The 18,152-nt window shown below is 45.4% G+C and overlaps 1 protein-coding gene across 1 annotated transcript; it reads right to left on the reverse strand.

The window, feature by feature from the left end:
• Positions 1-1,586: 1,586 nt before the first annotated feature.
• On the reverse strand, positions 1,587-3,672 carry LOC141981905 (C-C chemokine receptor type 5-like). Its single transcript, XM_074943530.1, is given in 3 exon segments — positions 1,587-1,620; positions 2,974-3,399; positions 3,401-3,672. Coding segments are annotated over 3 exon segments (732 nt in total).
• Between the last annotated feature and the right edge of the window lie 14,480 nt (positions 3,673-18,152).

Here is an 18,152-nt window from a genome sequence, read left to right on the forward strand (position 1 = left end):
TGTTCCATTTCCAACCACAGTTTCTCTCTCCTGCATCCTGGAGGACAGTAGGGACTGAGCACAGTTCTCCTGTCAGTCCTCCCTTCTCTTGCTCAGCCAACATGGAGTTGCTTGTGGAGTGAGAACAGGGAGGGGAAGAAGTAAGTACTGCAGCTGCAGTTGCCAGCAGCTATCTCAGGGTTTAGCTGGTAAAGAGGAGAGGGAGTCTCTGTCAACCAACACAGTCTGCACCCCCAGCCTGTTCCCTTTGAGTCCCTTTATCCCCAGCTTGTACTTCTTTTAGGTCCATTTCTCACCCCTCCCCCAAGTCCCCAGTTTCTCTTCAGGCTCATTCATCTCTCTGAAATGTTGCAAAGTAAATGCTAGTGTTAGTTTCTATCCTTTACCCTTCTAGTAATCCATTAATAATTGCTATATGTGAACGTTCTCTCTAACTCACATGAAGGTGGGAACTGAGATCATTTGCTTCAATAAAAGTGAGGCATGATAGCAGAAAGTTTGAGACCCACTGGGGCAGGGAGTGGATGTCAGAGAGCCAAGTTATCTGGTCTTGGAATGAGAGGCTGTCAGGGAGGACAGATACACAGGGGTGCTGGAACACTTTTTATAGTGGGGGTGCTGAGAGTCATTGAATCAAAGTGGGGGAAGCGTACAGAGGACTGGGATGCATGGAAGCAGGTTGCAGTAGACTAAGGCCTTGTCTGCATTGCAGAGTTTTGTTGACAAAAGTTATGCCGCTTTAATTAAACCATTTTAATTAAACTGTTGTTGCATGTCCACATTATGCTCATTGTGTAAGTGGAGTGCACCCACATTAGCAGCTCTTGCATTGACACAGAGAGCAGTGTGTGTGGCTATCCCACTGCGCAACTGGCCACAGGGTGCTTTGGGAAGGGTTTGCAATACCTCTTGGGGCAGGTACAGCGTCTCATGATGCAGGTTTCCCAATCCCATTGTTTCATGGGCATCCTAGTAGCATGTCAGCCACTTTTCAACTGAAGTGTGTGTGGGGAGGGGAGAGGCAGGAACAGAGTGTGTGTGTTGGGGTAGAGTGAGTGTGTCAGCATGCTGTCTCTTTAAGTTCAGACAGCAGCCTGACCAACCTATCCTGAGGCAGAAGGAGATGGACACCGCCCCACACATCAGGCCTGGCTCTGCACGGCACAGCAGTCCCCTCCCCTCCCCCCCCCCCACACACACAGCAGCAGTCTCCTCTGCCTGCCTGCCTATGGTTCTGTGATCGGGATCTCCTCGTCAACTTCCTCCTAGCCATGGCCAAGGTGGCCGTCTATAACACCAGGGAGAGGATGTTAGCTGAGGGGGTTTCTGTGAGACTGTGGGGCCTATTTCCGATCCTCCCTCTGTTCACGTATCCAAGCAGAGTTCCTCTGGGCAGCGTCCGCTGGCTGCCTTGATACCTTTGAGGAGCAGTGGCCGCTGTCTGGGGTTCTCTGCTCGGTGTCCCCTTCAGGTTTCCTATTTTTGACCCTTTATTTAATAACCCCTGCTATTTTTTCCATTGTCCCCTGTAATTACTTGAGTTTCCAGGCTCTGTGGATCCTCCCCATAGACTGGGGGACGGTCCTTTAGCCGTGGGTGGGCTTGCGCCTGCCCACCTCCCTGGAACCCAATAGGATATGGTTCTGTGATTCCCTCAGAGTTCTCCCACAGCCGCCTCAGCTGACGGGAGCGGCATCCTCAACAGCTCTGTGAGCTCTCCGTGCTGAGGAATGTCAAAGCAAAAGCAGCACAGCAGACCCCCCAGCTCCTCGCAGCAGCAGTCTGCCTGCGGCTGTGTTCCTAGTGCAGGGGAGAAGAGAAGGATTGCACCCTAATGATTTGCTCTTTGCTGCTGAAGCTGAGGAGCAGGCTCAGCTGTTAGAACTTCCTGGAGCTTTGAAAGGGGAGGTGCACATGTCTGTAGCCAGGTGCAGGGCAGTCGAGTTCAAAACAGTGAGCAGAGCGGGCACAGCAGGCATTGTGGGATACTGCGGGAGGCCAGTTATGTCGACAGAATGAACGGCAGCATCTACACTGGCGCTTTGTCACTTTAACTTTGCTGCAAAAAGCTCTTTGCCTCTCATTAAGGTGCTTTTATTTTGTTGGCAAAGCAGCCAAAAATAGCTTTGTAGTGTGTACACCTCCACTGTTTTGTCGGCAAAAGCTGCCTTTTGCTGACAAAATTGTGTCCTGCAGACAAGGCCTAAGGAGGCATCGAGGACAGGCAGGGCAATGGTGGGGGCAAGGAGTGGAGCATGGAGAGGGATGTAGGACAACAGACACGTCTCCATGTTAAATTGTAAATGCTTAGTATTTTCTAGATATAAAACTTTAAGGCCCAGATTCTCTGGTTGGCTAAAGTCACTTTATACCTCCTAAGCAGCACCAAGAGATCGTACAGTGGTCAAAGTTGGCTTGTGGGAGAATCCAGCCTGTTCCCCAGTGCTAGACAATATTTCCTCACTCACTTGCACCCCCCTTGATTTTTTAAAACCACCAAAACTGATATTTGCTCCTGAAAATATGAAAAAAAAGTGTTTTCAAAGGTCAAAGTGCCAAATTCCTCCTCAAGCTTCTTGGTGCACAGGGTCTGCACCAGCTGCAACATCTTTTAGCATAGCCCAGCAGCTCCACACCCAGCAGGTTTCATTTCTCTGTGGGCTGGTGTGGGGGAGGGTTCTGGTCCATGACTCCACTTCCTCTCTACTCCCTTTGTGGCTTTGTGCATTCCCTTGGTGTCCATGTAAGAAGCAATCCCTGCCCCTTCCCAGAGATCAGAGCTGAAGCCCCTTTTCCTCAAAGACAATAAGAAATATGCAATATATGTAGCTTTTCAAACAATGATTTTATAAACACCTTTTAGGAACAGGTAAAGATAAAGAAGCAAAATAACCGTAGCAGAAGAATTCACAGCACAATAAAAATGGAAATGGAGAACTCAGTTTAACTGAAATAGACATTTCACTATAACACCTCATTATGATAAAAATCAGCTTGACTGCCTTATATTTTTTCTCCTTACTACATCGCAGTAATGTCTTTATAATCTGTGCATAGCAGATGATCATAATGACCAGTGGAATGACAAGTCCCAGGAGGTTCATCTTTAAAATCAGGAATTGCCTCCATTTTGTTTCATGGCCTGATGGATTATGAGACCTGTAGGTCCAATAAACGCTTTCCTTTTGAACAGTGTGAAATATTAAACCTGGAAGAGAGGCTAATATTGCAACACCCCAAATGACAACACTTGTGAGGATGCCATAGGTAATTGTCCTAGCTTTTATAGTAAACGTTGCATGGACAATTGCCAGATATCTGTCTATTATCAAAAGTATTATGGAAAAGTTTCCACTGCAGAAGCCAGCATAATAGACCCGTGAAAGAATTTCCAAGACCCCACTCATGTGCTGCATAGTAAGCCCAAAATGGCAAGGAAAGAATAAAGAGTAAATTGGAATTTGCCAGATTCAGCAGATAGATGTCAGTCATGCTTCTCAGCCTCTTGTGTTTTATCAGGATCAGCACAACTGGAACATTGCCCACCAGGCCAAATATCAGCACCAAGGAGTAAATAGGTGGCAGAAACAGGGATGCAAATTGTTTGACATCATTTGTACATGGTGTTGCATGATCATGACTGTAGTTCTGTGTTGTTGTCAGTATCTCCATCTCTTCTTCACTGAGAAACTGTTGATCTTTCACTCGCCTGAGGATGAAGAAATGGATGGTTCTTTACAGGATACTGTATGTTATCAGTGTGAAAGACAGGATATACACACTATCCTGTGAAATCATATGGTTGTGAAAGACATTAAAATGTACTGTGTATGTTGAGTTTCAGCTTAGAATACCTTTTGCTGTAAACAGTAGAACAACTGCTGATATCAAGATGTGAAAAATACTGCAGATGACACGAGCAAAGAATCTAGAGAGTTAACAGGGTGAGTTCTGTGCAGTTCCTCCAGTATTAACTTCCTTGCCTGGGGAGCACCAGACATATGCGAGTGGACTGCTCACCTTCAGGCAGACAACCAAGCCCTGTAGGCCCACGTCGTTCATCTGACCTTGGAGAACCAGCTATTGCAGGAGCAAGTAACACTGTTGTAAGAGCCTCCCCAGTTCTTTGGTCTTGACTGGAACGTGCCCGGAGCCCTGCCAGAGGGCTCCCCAGTTGCAGTTGCCAATCCAATTGCACATACCTGGCACACCCCAGCAAATTCCCATCCTACCGGCCCTCCTTGCCTTGGGCACAGCTGGAATGCCTATAGCATCATGACCTTTATGCCAAGCTCAAGAAATGTGCCTTCGATCAGGTCTCCATGGAGTTCTGGCCCTTCATCTTATCTCCAGATGGACCCATGCAAGGTCCAAGCCGTCCAGGACTGGCTGATTCCCTATATGGTACGTGACCTGCAACGCTTCCTGGGGTTCGACAATGTCTATTGATGGTTTATCCTGATTTTTTTCAAAACAGATCAAACGCCACACAGCTCTCCTCCAGAAAAATGCCCAATGCCATTGGTCTCTCAAGGCCCAGCATGCAGGCAAACAGCTAAACCTCGCCTTTACTACAGCACAATATTGGCTCACTCCAATGTCACACAAGCCTTTACTATAGAAGCTGACTTTCCAGTGCAGTGATCGGGGCTGTCCTCTCCCAGCGACTTGGTCCCATGAAATCGCATGGGCTAACACTCATTACTCAAGGAAGTTCACCCCCACAGAGTTAAATTGCAAAATACTTGACAAGGAACTCCTGGCAATAAAAACCGCCTTTGCAGAATGATGTCACTGCCTGGAAGGAGCTCGTCACCTGGTCCAGATATTCACTGACCATAAAAATCTGGAATATCTACATAAAGCAAAGGACTTAATCCAACAGCAGCTTTGGTGGGACCTACACAATTGGATTTCCTTATCACATACCGCCCTGAATCCCAAAATGGCAAGGTAGATGCCCTGTCCTGTGGTACTAACCTGCCAGGACACAACTCCCATTCTCAAATCCCGTAACTTTCTCAGTGCAGCTTGTCACCAGGATATACTAAGTTTAATACCCATTGCCTCTGCTTCAGGAAATCTGCCTGACGAACAAGCTATTATCAACAAGCAACTGCATGACTCCTGGGAAGGGATCGTGTATGTAAGGGAATGCATCTATGTTACCACAGGACCCACAAGAGTTGCAGTCCTACAACTATGCCATGATTTTTCCCTAGCAGAATACCTGGGCAAGATGGAGTTTTGATTTCTTGGCCCTTTTAAAATTCTGCAGAAGGTTAATGCAGTCACTTCTGAACTACAACTCCCCCACTTTCTGAAGGGTCACCTGGTGTTTCATGTATCACTTTTGAAACCTACACAGAAATCCCTTCTCCTCACACGACCCAGCCACCTCTGCCACTGGTACAGGTCCAGGGTCACAAGGAATATCTAATGCAGGGCTCCTTGTGTAAGAACAAGTCATTTGACTCTGAATGGATGCATTAGCTAATCAGATGTGGATAAGTTGTTTCTGTTACAACTGTTTTGTTCATGTATGTCCAGTATTTTCACTCCTGGATTAGACAGTCTAATTTAGCAGGGAAATCATGTAAAGTATAGAGGCAAACCCAGTGTGCTCCCAATTTTTCTTTGCAATGACCATGTAGAGGTCTACAAAGAAATCAAGACCCAAAAGAGTAGTTAAAAGCCACCCACGCCAGAGTGCAAAGGAAACGCAGCAGCTCTATCTTTAACTCGACCCCAGAGCTTATGGAAAAGCTTACCAACAAGTTTAGTTTGCATCCCTTGAGATACACTTGGGTTCACCTGAAACCTTAAAAGCAAAGTAAATATTGGCATGGTTTGTCAGATGCTTAAACAAACTCCTCTTCGTTCCACTGTTTTTAGGGGGCCCATTTTCCTAGCTTTTCAGGTGTGCTGTTAAGTACCTACACAGTGCTCATCAAGGTGGTATCTGAGAGCCAGCTGGCCGCTCCCTCAACCCAATTCATTGAGGGAGCTGCCATGTAAGTCTGCTCCCTACAAATCCATTCTCTGGCACTTTCTCACTGTGAGATGAGGGAGTCTCTAATACTTAGGTACAGTCAATGGCAATGTTGAAGAGGATTGCAGACATGACACACCCCTGACGTACTCCTGTTTTGACTTAAAAACTGCACTCACTGTGATCAACACGACATGTAAAGTTGAAATAGAAGCTTTTGATAACTTTGATTATGCGGAAAGGAATTCCATATGTCCACAGAATGCACCATAGGCTGGTCCATCACCAGAGTAGCAATAAGATGGACACCTGAAGGCAAGTGAAAATGAGGCCACCCAAAAACAACATGGCGAAGAGCTGTGGAAGCCAACCTGAAAAACCTGGGGCACAGCTGGGGAATCATTGAAAGACTTGCCAGAAACATACATGAGTGGAGGAGCTTTGTCACTGCCCTAAATGCCAGAGGCGTAATAGGAACATGATGATGATGATGATATGAGGCCTGGTTATTGAGTACACTGTTCTGCTCCTTTTGAAATCAGTGGTAGAAATCCCATTGACTTCAGTGTGGCAGAATCAGGTTTAAATGACTACCATGCTGGTTGGGATCCCTTTTGAAACTGCTGAGTGAGCAGGCTTAACTTCTCCTCATGGATGCTGGCTCCTCTTCTGTCAGCTTCTCTGTTGTTTGGTGAAATTTAGCCTTGTGCTGAGGCCCAGCAGGCCCTTATGGCTTATGTGCAGGAAAGAGAGAGAAAATGAGAGACATTTGGATGAAGAAACAATGGTCTGCTTTAGAGAACTTAACCATTTTAAGGTTAAACAGTATTTCTGAGGTGAAAATGCTTTGTTTTAAAGAGGTTTATTGTAAACAAAGTTTTAAAGTTTTCTACTGTAACAAGTTTATCCTTAAAGTATACTTGAAGTCCCTCAGGGTATGTCTACATTGCAGCTGGGAGTGAGTCTCTCAGGGTGGGTAGACAGACTTGCACTAATAGGCCTGAAACTAGTGGGCTAAAAATAACACTATGAGCACTCTGCCTTGGGTGGAAGCTCAGGTGCTCAAGCCTGCCCAGCTGTCTAGACTTCAGAGCCTGAGCTGCAATGTCCACATTGCTGTTTTTAGTACAGTAAGTCAAGCCCCACTAGCATGAGTCCATCTACCTGGGCTGGGAAGCTTGTTCCCAGCTGCAATGTAGACATTTTCTTAAGGACCAGGGCCAGCAGTCAGAGTTCTGAACAGCCCTGAGACTGCTGGCTCCATTCAGCCCTGGGACTGAAGAGCTACAGACAGTTTCTGGTCCCCAAATAAGCCTCATGGAACTGGGTACAACTGGGGATTGAGGCTAGGATTACTTTATTATTATAAAGTGTTGTTAGACACAAAGAGTATGACTGCATTGCGATTAAAAAAACCCTGTAGCACTGAATCTCAGAGCCCAGGTCAGCTAACTTGGGCTCCAGGGCTAAAAATTGCAGTGTAGACATTCAGGCTCAGACTGGAGCCTGGGTGAGAGGGGAGGGTCTCAGAGCCCAGCCTCTAGCCTGAGCGTCTACATTGCAATTGTATAGAACCGCAGCCTGATCCCCATGAGCCCAAGTCAGCTGGGCCGGGCCAGCGCTGGCCATGCCCACAGGACTTTTATTGCAGTGTAGACATACCCCCAGTCCTCAAAGTTACTTAAGCTCCTAACTCTCTCATTGAGTGCCTAAATATCTTTGGGAATCTGGGCCTACAGCTCTCTGATGTGGACAGGCATAGCATGCAGAATCAACCAGGAAACTTGCTAACTGATAAAGTGATTGATTTTGAAATATTTTATATCAGTGTAAAAACATAGAGAGGGTAATTAACAAAGTGTTGAACTCTATGATGATATGGTGTGACAGAGTATACCCATATTCACACTCTCCATGCTACTGTAGTAATTTTATATAAGGCATGTCTTGTAAGGTATCATTTGAAAACTCATAATTTGTTGGTCAGTATTGTCCTGGTAAAATATGTGTAGCAACATAATATGTAAAGTTATAAGATTTTCCTGTATGATATTAACACATGTTCCAAATTCCACAGCCCTGCCCAAACAGAAGTTGTCAAACCAATCTGTCCTAAACAAAGGAATGTGTACTCTGCTTAATATGCATTTAAGCAGTAAACAGAGTCATCAAGCAGGATGGGAAGACAAAGGAAGTTCAAACAGCTGAAAAAAATAGCTGGGAACATTCTTCCATATAGACTTTGTCTTCTAGTGCCCACCTGGAAATATTTTTTAAGAAGGGGACTGAAGCTATAAAGGAGGGACAAACACCCCAATGGACCAGTCTCTCTCTCCCTACCCATCATAATCACTGCTCCTGAAGAGAAAAGGAAGCATTCCTTGTACTCTGGGGAATTGGTCTTGTCCCATAGTTTGGGCAATAAGACTGCTGAAAGCATGTGGTGAGAAACTTTGCTTGAAGATGTAATTTGTTGTTAGGCATTAGTAAGCATTCTATCTTCTCTTTTCTTCTAAGCATTTCTGACTTATGCGTCATTACTTGTACTCACTTAAAATCTCTCTCTTCATAGTTAATAAACTTGTTATACTGTTTTATCTTATCCAGTGTGTTAAAATTGAAGTGTTTGAATAGCTATTCGAGACAACAAGATGGCATATTATTCTCTTAAAGGAACAACAGACTTCAAATATTTGGACTTCCTAGGAGAGGGCTGGGCAGTGTAGAACATACATTTCTGGAGGAAATCTGGGACTGGAGGTGTGTTGTGATCGCCCTGCACTATAACTAAGGCTGGTAGGAGTCAGAGTGTAACTCAAGTGTGCTGGCAGGCTGCAGTTACAGGGAGACACTCAAGGGGTGGCTTACATACTGGAAGACGGTTTGTGTGTGGCCCAGGTGGAAGCTGCTTTGGCAAGGAATTGTAAGACACCCAAGGCTGCAGGGCAGGGGTGACACAGCCCACCACGGGACTGGACGCTGGTATGTCACATGTAGGTATTACCTGTTGGGGCCCATAACACTGAGGAGTTTGGCCAAATGAGAAAGCAATGAGGCCCCAATCTGGAGAAGACAAGGATTAATTGACAGAACCTGTGAGCAGCTGGAGCTCACTTGTTTCTTAGAGTGTTGAACTGTAACTGCCCCATGTGGACGCTGCTGGCAAGAATGAAAAGGTTCAGAGTTATGTTAACATGAACTAGGAGTCTTTTCATCTGAGCCAGCAGCATCCACAGAGGGCAGTTACACTGTAACACACTGGTGCACTTTGCAATTCACATCCCTGTAGTCAGCACTGCAATGCAGTGTAGACATAAGACTGGTCTACGCTACAAAGTTATATTGGCTTAACTACATCACTGTGGGCTGTGAAAAATGTCATGTCCTGTGAAGTGTAATTAAGCCAACCTAAGCACGGTGTAGACACCACTAGCTGACAGAAGAATTCTTCCATCATGCTAGCAACCACCTCTTGGAGAGGTGGATTTACTACAGCAGTGGAAGAATGGTTCTGTTGACATAGCTATGTGGTTCTGTGAGGTTGTGCTCCGACAGCAACAGAATTTTTTTTTTGTAGATGTACACTGCGTCTACACTAGGAAGCTATGCTGGCATGGTTATGCTGCCATAGACTTACCAGAAATACCCTCTAGTCTACACATACCCTAAGTCATAATTCCTTTTTTTTCCTTTTTTTCTCAGACTGACGAGAGAACAGGCTGAGATGGTCATATTCATCATCAGTCTTGTATTGTACTATGAGGCATTTTAATTTATAGCACAGGCATCTTAGCCCAGATCCTCAAAGGTACTTAGGTGTCTAACTCCCATTGGGAGTTAAGAGCCTAAATTCCATCAAGGATCTGGGCTCTAGAACACAGAACCGGTGCCTATAGTTGTATTCTTCAACTTGAAGAACAGGGTGCAATGGCTGCAATGGAGGACCTTGGCCAATGCATAGAATGCAAGGTGGGATCCCAGCTTGCAACACTTGTAGGGGCTTTGACTTCTGACTGGGGAAAAGGAGGACCAGCAGTTGCTAAGGAGGAAGGAAATCCAGAGATGCCATGAGACCTTAGAGAGTTAAGTGCAGGAAAACTGACCTTCAGATTGCTGCACCAGTTCAGCATTGACAACCCAAGGAGCTGATTGGTACTCAACTGAATTCAGGCAGTTGGGGGTCCGCACACTAGAGGCTGTGCTTTGTGGGAGGAAGGGATCCCAAATACTGTGGCCCAGATCCTCAAAGATATTTAGGTGGATTAATCCCTTTGAGGACCAGGGCCTGTGTGATTTTAGGTTTGATACTGTTTTTTCCATTATGGTTTCAAGAAAACAAATAGGCTGGAGGATTTCTTCAGAAACATTCCTCAGATCACTAAAATGTACACCCAGATTCAATTCTGAGCAAATTACTTAACGACACTGGTGAGTAAGCAAAAGGGAAATGTGGTAACTTCACAGAAAAAAGAGCTGGACAGAAACAGCCAGCTATAAACAAACAGGCTTATACCAGTGGCTGGTGTGGCCTATACCCTGTAGTTCAGCAGAGCTATCTTGGGATCTTTGTTAACCATTAATTATCTCCACCAAACTATGCCTTTGTGGGTGGTGGGGCCTGGGAACAATATGTCAGAAATCATCCAGATTCTCAAAAGCTTGCAATGTAGACCTGGCAAATTGTGACCAGTTGACCATTTCTTCTGAATGCCTATATGAGAGAACACATTTAACTGTTCTGTAACATGTTGATTTGTGAGTTTGGAGAAAAGTAAAATTTCTACAAGTTTAAAACTAGTCAGCGACTACCAGAGAGACACGTCCCTTCTCTTCACATCTAGAGACTCATGGTTCCACTTTGTGTTCTAGGTTCTGCCCTGTGCTGGTTCATCACACTGCCATTCAGGCTCACTCTCGGCCGCTGTCCAACACCATGCATCCTTTTCTCTACGTCACGCTGTAAAGAGCTGTGGAGATACAGGAAAACTGGGCTAATCCTGTCTTATACATTCAGGTACAGTTATCAGTTGTGGATCTGCACTAGTGGCCATTTTAATCAGTTTTCACTTTTGTGGTGAGGCTGGCAAACCTCTCAAAATGGTACTGTGGGCAAGCAGTCCTTCAAAACAGGAGAAGCCCTGACAAATCAGGGAGGAAAAGATACTCTTTAGGGTTTACCCAGACTCAGTCCCAAAACTCTCCCCCTATTGAAATGAGGCAAGTGGATTTCGGACCTTGGAGTTAAACAGTAAGTCTCATTGGTTCAGGAGGATCCTCTACAGGCAGCTGGATTCCACTGTGTGGCTTTTTGGCTGCTAGAAGTGGTTGGAGAGCCAACAACTGATGATCTCTACCTCCTATTTTACATGTTCCTGGCTGGTTTTCTGGGAGGCTAATGGGCTCTAGTTCTAGTCCCTGCCCATTAACCCTTTCCTCCCAGCCTCAAACCCTAGGCTTGTTGGCCCAGGCCCTGGACAGGCAGTATACCCTGTCAGGCAGCTAGGTGTGTTCTGTATGATCCTGAGCATCTAGAGAATCTGAGGGACTCTTCAGAGTCCACCACTAAGGACTTTTCTGATGCATATGCTTTAATGGCTTTAAGGCTCAATCATGAGAAATCTCTGGCACCTGGTTCTGGACTCTCTAAATGGTATGAGTGACTTGTAGTCTGTCCTTGACATCATCAAGAACCTGCAAATGTCTTGTGGCCTCGTTAGAGAGCAAGATGGATAAGGTAATATCTTTTATTGGACCAACTTCAGTTGGTGAAAGAGACAAGCTTTCAAGCTTATACAGAGTCCTTCTTCATAGTGTGTGGGCCTCATGTACATCTATACATTTTCCACATTCTAACTACTTGAGCATACTTGGTCATAATGTCTGAAAGCTGTCTGGGACAATGGGGCTTTGGCTTCCAATCATTTCTGTTACCTGGAGTAGTGCTCAACTGCAACCATAGCTGTTGGCACTGCTTTTGACTTGGAAGCATAAAACACCAGTACTGGTGATGTGATGAATAGCTTCTTTAGATCCTCAAAAAGCACAATCTTGTGGTTTCTTAGGCCCCCACAAACTAGTTTGAAGATGTTCATAAAGAGCTTGGCTTTATGAGGATAAGTTGGGTATGAATTTGTTCCAAAACTCCATCATATTGAAGAATTGCATTTTCTGATACTACTGTAGGGATTGAGTATTGCTGGATCTGCTCTCACCTATCACATCAGTCACATGCTCTTAGAAATATAGTTGGGTTTCTTTTAACCTACATTTCTCTTTAATTTTAGTCCAGCATCCTCAACTGCCTACAAAATAGAGCTGGCAGAAAATTATGTGTTCAGAGAAATGACAACATCTCAGCCAGTGAAATTTAATTGATACCAGCAATTCTGTAATAACATCAAATCTAATGATAAGGTGTATTGCAAAATTCTTTGACAGGCTTTCTTGTGTCATGGGCATTACAAAATCATGAAGTGGCCTTTGAGACACCTCTTGTTTTGTTCTTAGGTGAATTTTATGCTTGCGAAAAGCACTGGAGGGCTGTTGGCAATTCTAGATATCTGAGTGCAGAGAGGGGCAACATCTTTTCAGCTCTGTTAGGATCTTCCTAGCTCCTGCACTTGTCAGCTACAATCAGCAATAGCATTAAACAAACAAACAAAAAACAATAAAACCCCCCCTACTTGCCTATAACATGAAGACTCAAGTTGTGCCTTTCATGAGGAGGCACAGTGCTGCTGACAGTTCTGCTGAATGTGCACGTCTGGGAAGGTGCAGCATATTTTCCATTGCATGTCCTGTCCATTCTGGTGGTCAGTGCACGTGAGGGGGAAAGGCTGCTTGTATTCTCCCTTTTTGCAGCCAGACAAGGGACAGACACCTATTTATAAAGGGAACAAAGAACTAAGTGTGCGTGCGTGTTAATCCATTGGAGATCCCAGCCAGATGCTAAGCTATAGTTAAGCAGGAGGTGGAGGATGCAAAGGATTGCCTCAACCCCTCCTCAGCTCCCCAGTCCTGGGGCTGCCTGGCTGGTTCCTGGAGTGAATTAGAGCCTCAGGGCCTGTGTGGAGCTGTATTCTGCATGGAATCCCCTGCACAAGCAGCTGGGAAGGGGTTGGCATGGGAGTTACTATGGCAGTTCTCCACACCCCACTTGAGGGTCACCCTACGCAGGGGGAATCTTTATGTGGCTGGTTAGGCTGGCTCTGAGGTTGATTTGTCACTGGAGGCTCTGGCCCTATTTCTCTAAGCCAAGATTTTCAAACATGACTAGTGGCGGGGGGGTTTGGTGGGGGAGGGGGAAAATGCCAGTCTGAGACATCTGTAAAGGGGCATGAATTCAGCGAGTGCTGTGCACCCTCTTTCTGAAAATTCAGCCCCTTGCTTTTGGACATGACAAAACAGAGGCATCCAAACCCATTTGTGACACAGTGCTGTGCAACACAGCACTCTGACCACTGCAACTCCAGTTAGCTGCCCTGGAGCACACCTGAATATGGGAATTGCACCCAGTTGATGGACTGGGATGGGCCGGAGAGAGTTAAAAGGCTAATTAACTCATTAGCCCAGAGGGTACAAAAGGCATAAGATTGGCCATACTGGGTCAGATCAAAGGTCCATCTAGCCCAGAACCCTGTCTTCCGACAGCAGCCAATGCCAGGTGCCCCAAAGGGAATGAACAGAACAGGCAATCATCACGTGATCCATCCCCTGTCACCCATTCCCAGCTTCTGGCAAACAGTGGCTAGGGACACCATCCCTGTCCATCCTGGCTAATAGCCACTGATGGACCTATGCTCCATGAATTTATCTAGTTCTTTTTTTTAACCCTGTTACAGTGTTACAGTCTTGGCCTTCACAACATCCTCTGGCAAAGAGTTCCACAGGTTGACTCTGCGTTGTGTGAAGAAATACTTCCTTTTGTTTGTTCTAAACCTGCTGCCTATTAATTTCATTTGGTGACCCCTAGTTCTTGTGTTATGAGATGGAGTAAATAGCACTTCCTTATTTACTTTCTCCACACCAGTCATGACTTTATAGACCTCTATCATATCCCTCCCTTTTCTGAACCTTTTCCAATGCCATTATATCTTTTATGAGATGAGGCGACCATATCTGCACACAGTATTCAAGATGTGGGCGTACCATGGATTTATATAGCGGCAATATGATATTTTCTGTCTGATTATCTATCCCTTTTTTAATGATTCCCAGCATGCTGTTTGCTTTTTTTGCCTGCCACTGCACATTGAGTGGATGTTTTCAGAGAACTCTCCACAATGACTCCAAGATCTCCTTCTTGAGTGGTAACAGCTAATTTAGACCCCATCATTTTATATGTATAGTTGGGAGTATGTTTTCCAGTGTGCATTACTTTGCATTTATCAACACTGAATTTCATCTGCCATTTTGTTGCCCGATCACCTAGTTTTGTGAAGAGGTACGAAGGGATCTCAGAGTCTGCCTGGGACTTAACTATCTTGAATGGTTTTGTATCATCTGCAGATTTTGCCACCTCACTGTTTACCCCTTTTTCCAGATCATTTATGAATATGTTGAAAAGTACTGGTCCCAGTACAGACTCCTGGGGGACACCACCGTTTACCTCTCTCCATTCTGAAAACTGGCCATTTATTCCTATCCTTTGTTTCCTATCTTTTAATCAGTTACTGATCCATGAGAGGACCTGCCCTCTTATCCCATGACAGCTTACTTTGCTTAAGAGGGTAAGGGACCCTGTCAAAGCCTTTCTGAAAGTCTAAGTACACTATATCCACTGGATCCCCCTTGTCCACATGCTTGTTGACCCCCTCAAAGAATTCTAGTAGATTGGTGAGCCATGATTTCCCTTGTAAAAACCATTTGACTCTTCCCCAACAAGTTATGTTCATCTATGTGTCTGACAAATTCTGTTCTTTCCTCTAGTTTCAATCAGTTTTCCCGGTACTGACGTCAGGCTTACTGGTCTGTAATCCTGGGATCGCCTCTGGAGCCCTTTTTAAAAATTGGTGGCACATTAGCTATCCTCCAGTCATTTGGTACAGAAGCAGATTTAAATGGTAGGTTACAAACCACAGTTAGTAGTTCTGCAATTTCACATTCAAGTTCCTTCAGAACTCTTGGCTGAATCCCATCTGGTCCTGGTGACTTATTACTGTTTAATTTGTCAATTTGTTCCAACGCCTCCTCTAATGACACCTTGATCTGGGACAGTTCCTCAGGCTTGTCACCCAAAAAGAATGGCTCAGGTTTGGGAATTTCCCTCACAATGTTCCCTCTAATTTTTTTAATCCTTGTGCGGAATGAATTTTGTTATATGCACCAATATGGAGGTGATGTGGGGCTGAGGGGATTGAAGTGTGGGAGGGGGCTCAGAGCTGGGGCAGAGGGTTGGGTGTGTATGGGGGGGTGAGGGCTCTGGCTGGGGGTGGGGCTGGGGCTGAGGGGTTTGGGGTTCAGGCTGCCCCATGGCTGCAGTGGGGAGAGAGGACTCCCCCCAGCCCTCTCTCGCCACAGCAGCCCGGGGCCGGGGGATAGCACCTCTCCTGGCTGGGGCAGCTCCGGGGCTAGGACCGGGGGAGAGTCACCTCTCCCCGGCCATGGCAGTTCCTCTCCCCACTTACGTGGCCCTTGATAGCATGCTGCATGGCTGCACAGCTTAGCGGGAACTTAGCTCCCTCACATCCTCAGCCGTGAAGACTGATGCAAAGAAATCATTTAATTTCTCCACAATGGCCTGAGCATCCTTGAGTGCTCCTTTAGCATTCTGGTAGTCCAGTGGCCCCACTGGTTGTTTAGAAGGCTTCCTGCTTCTGATGTACTTGCAATTTTTTTTGCTATTATTTTTCAAGTCTTTGGCTAGCTGTTCTTCAAATGCTTTTTTTGGCCTTCCTAATTATATTTTTACACTTCACTTGCAGAGTTTATGCTCCTTTCTATTTTTGCCACTAGGATTTAACTTCCACTTTTTCAAGGATGCCTTTTTGCCTCTCACTGCTTCTTTTACTTTGTTATTTCATCACGATGGCACTTTCTGGTTCTCTTACTATGTGTTTTAATTTGGGGTATACATTTAAGTTGGGCCTCTATTATGGTGTCTTTAAAAGTTTCCATGCAGCTTGCAGGGTTTTCACTTTTGGCACTGTACCTTTTAATTTCTGTTTAACTAAATTCCTCATTTTTGTGTAGTTCTCCTTTCTGAAATTAAATGATACCATGGTGGGCTGCTGTGATGTTTTCCCCACCACAGAGATGTTAAATTTAATTACATTATGGTCACTATTACCAAGCGGTTCAGCTATATTCACCTCTTGGATCAGATCCTGTGCTCCACTTAGGACTATATCAAGAATTGCCTCTCCACTTGTGGGTTCCAGGACTAGCTGCTCCAAGAAGCAGTCATTTAACATGTCAAGAAACTTTATCTCTGCATCCCGTCCTGAGGTGACATGTACCCAGTCAATATGGGGATAGTTGAAATCCCCCGTTATTACTGAGTTTTTTATTTTTACAGCCTCTCTAATCTCCCTAAGCATTTCAGTCACTATCACCATCCTGGTCAGGTGGCCAGTGGTATATTCCTACTGCTATATTCTTATTATGGAAGCATGGAATTACTCTCCATAGAGATTCTATGGTACAATTTGGTTCATGTAAGATTTTTTACTTCATTAGATTCTATGCTTTCTTTCACATATAGTGCCACTCTCCCACTAATTCAACCTTTTCTGTCCTTCTGATATATTTTGTACCCTGTATTACTGTGTCCCATTGATTATCCTCATTCCACCAGCTTTCTGTGATGCCTATTGTATCTATATCCTCATTTAATATGAGGCAATCTAGTTCACCCATCTTATTTAGACTTCTAGCATTTGTATATAAGCACTTAAAAATTATCACTTTTTAGGTGTCTGCCATTATGTGATGTAATTGAATGGGATGTTTTTTCATTTGACTGTTTCTCGTCAGACCCTACCCATATTTTATCATCTTCCATCCTCTCCTCCTTACTAGGCCATAGAGAATCTCCATTAATAGATTCTCCCCTAAGGGATGTATCTGTTTGAACCACATGCTCCTCCGCACCTGTCGGCTTTCCTCCAGCCCTAGGGTTCAGGAAATTGGGGTGATGGCCTGGGCCAGCCCCACGCTTTGTGAGGAGGTGGGCGGGGAGGTGACTTGGGAGATGGGTGAGTGGGGGGGGGGAGGAGCCCCTCTACCAGCCCCCCTCCCCTCAGTGCCTCCTGCCCGCCTGCAGGACCAGTCGATCAGTGCTTCCTCCTCCCTCCCAGCGCCTACCGCCGATCAGCTGTTTCGCAACATCTGGAGGCACTGGGGGGAGGGAAGAGGACCAAGGGCGCAGCGCACTCGGGGGAGTGAGCAGAACTGGGTGGGGAAGGGGTGGGGTGGAGCGGGGGTGGGGGAAGAGGCGGGGTGGGGACAGGGTGGAGCTGGAGGGGGGAGCTCCTTATCTATGTCCAGGGCCCCGCACCCGCCTGGGGACGGCCCTGGTCCTTATTTTAAAAACTGCTCTACAGGAAGAAAGCATAAAAGGGGAGGAAAAGAGTGGGAGGTGTCTCTTGCTTGTGTGAGTGCCTCAGGAGCTTTGCAGTCTATAAAAGTGGTGGAAAGGAACACTGTAAATACATCACATGAGGTGTTCTACTAGAAAAAGGTCACTGAGCTGTTTGCAACTTGAAAAAGAGACAGGAGCTATACCTCTGCCAGAGCCAGAGAGAGAAACCCGGATATTGGATCACCAGCACTGTACTGCTGAATAATAAATACTTGTGTAACCCTGCAGGGAAGTGTCTCCAGAACAGCTGGTCAGAAAATGTATTGATGTTTTTTTCACCCATAAGAAAACGCTGACAAAAATGAAGAAAAATTCATTTTTATCACAACTTCCGATGGAAAACTTCAAGTTTTTAAAGAAAAATTTGAAATCATAATATTTTCTTCCAAACCTAAAATGTTTGATTCTGAAATGGTGCTATAGTGCCTCATGGGTGTTCTAGTTCGTCTGCTTCATTTTCATCGTTAGCCTGGAATCCGATTTGGACCACATCTTTTATGAAATACCATGGTCTCTCTTCTTGGTGAGGGAGGCCGTACATCATGGGAGTTATATGATTGCACGGTATCATGAGAGATG

Source organism: Natator depressus, chromosome 2, assembly GCF_965152275.1.
Source record: "Natator depressus isolate rNatDep1 chromosome 2, rNatDep2.hap1, whole genome shotgun sequence".
In the NCBI taxonomy this organism is placed as follows: domain Eukaryota; kingdom Metazoa; phylum Chordata; order Testudines; family Cheloniidae; genus Natator; species Natator depressus.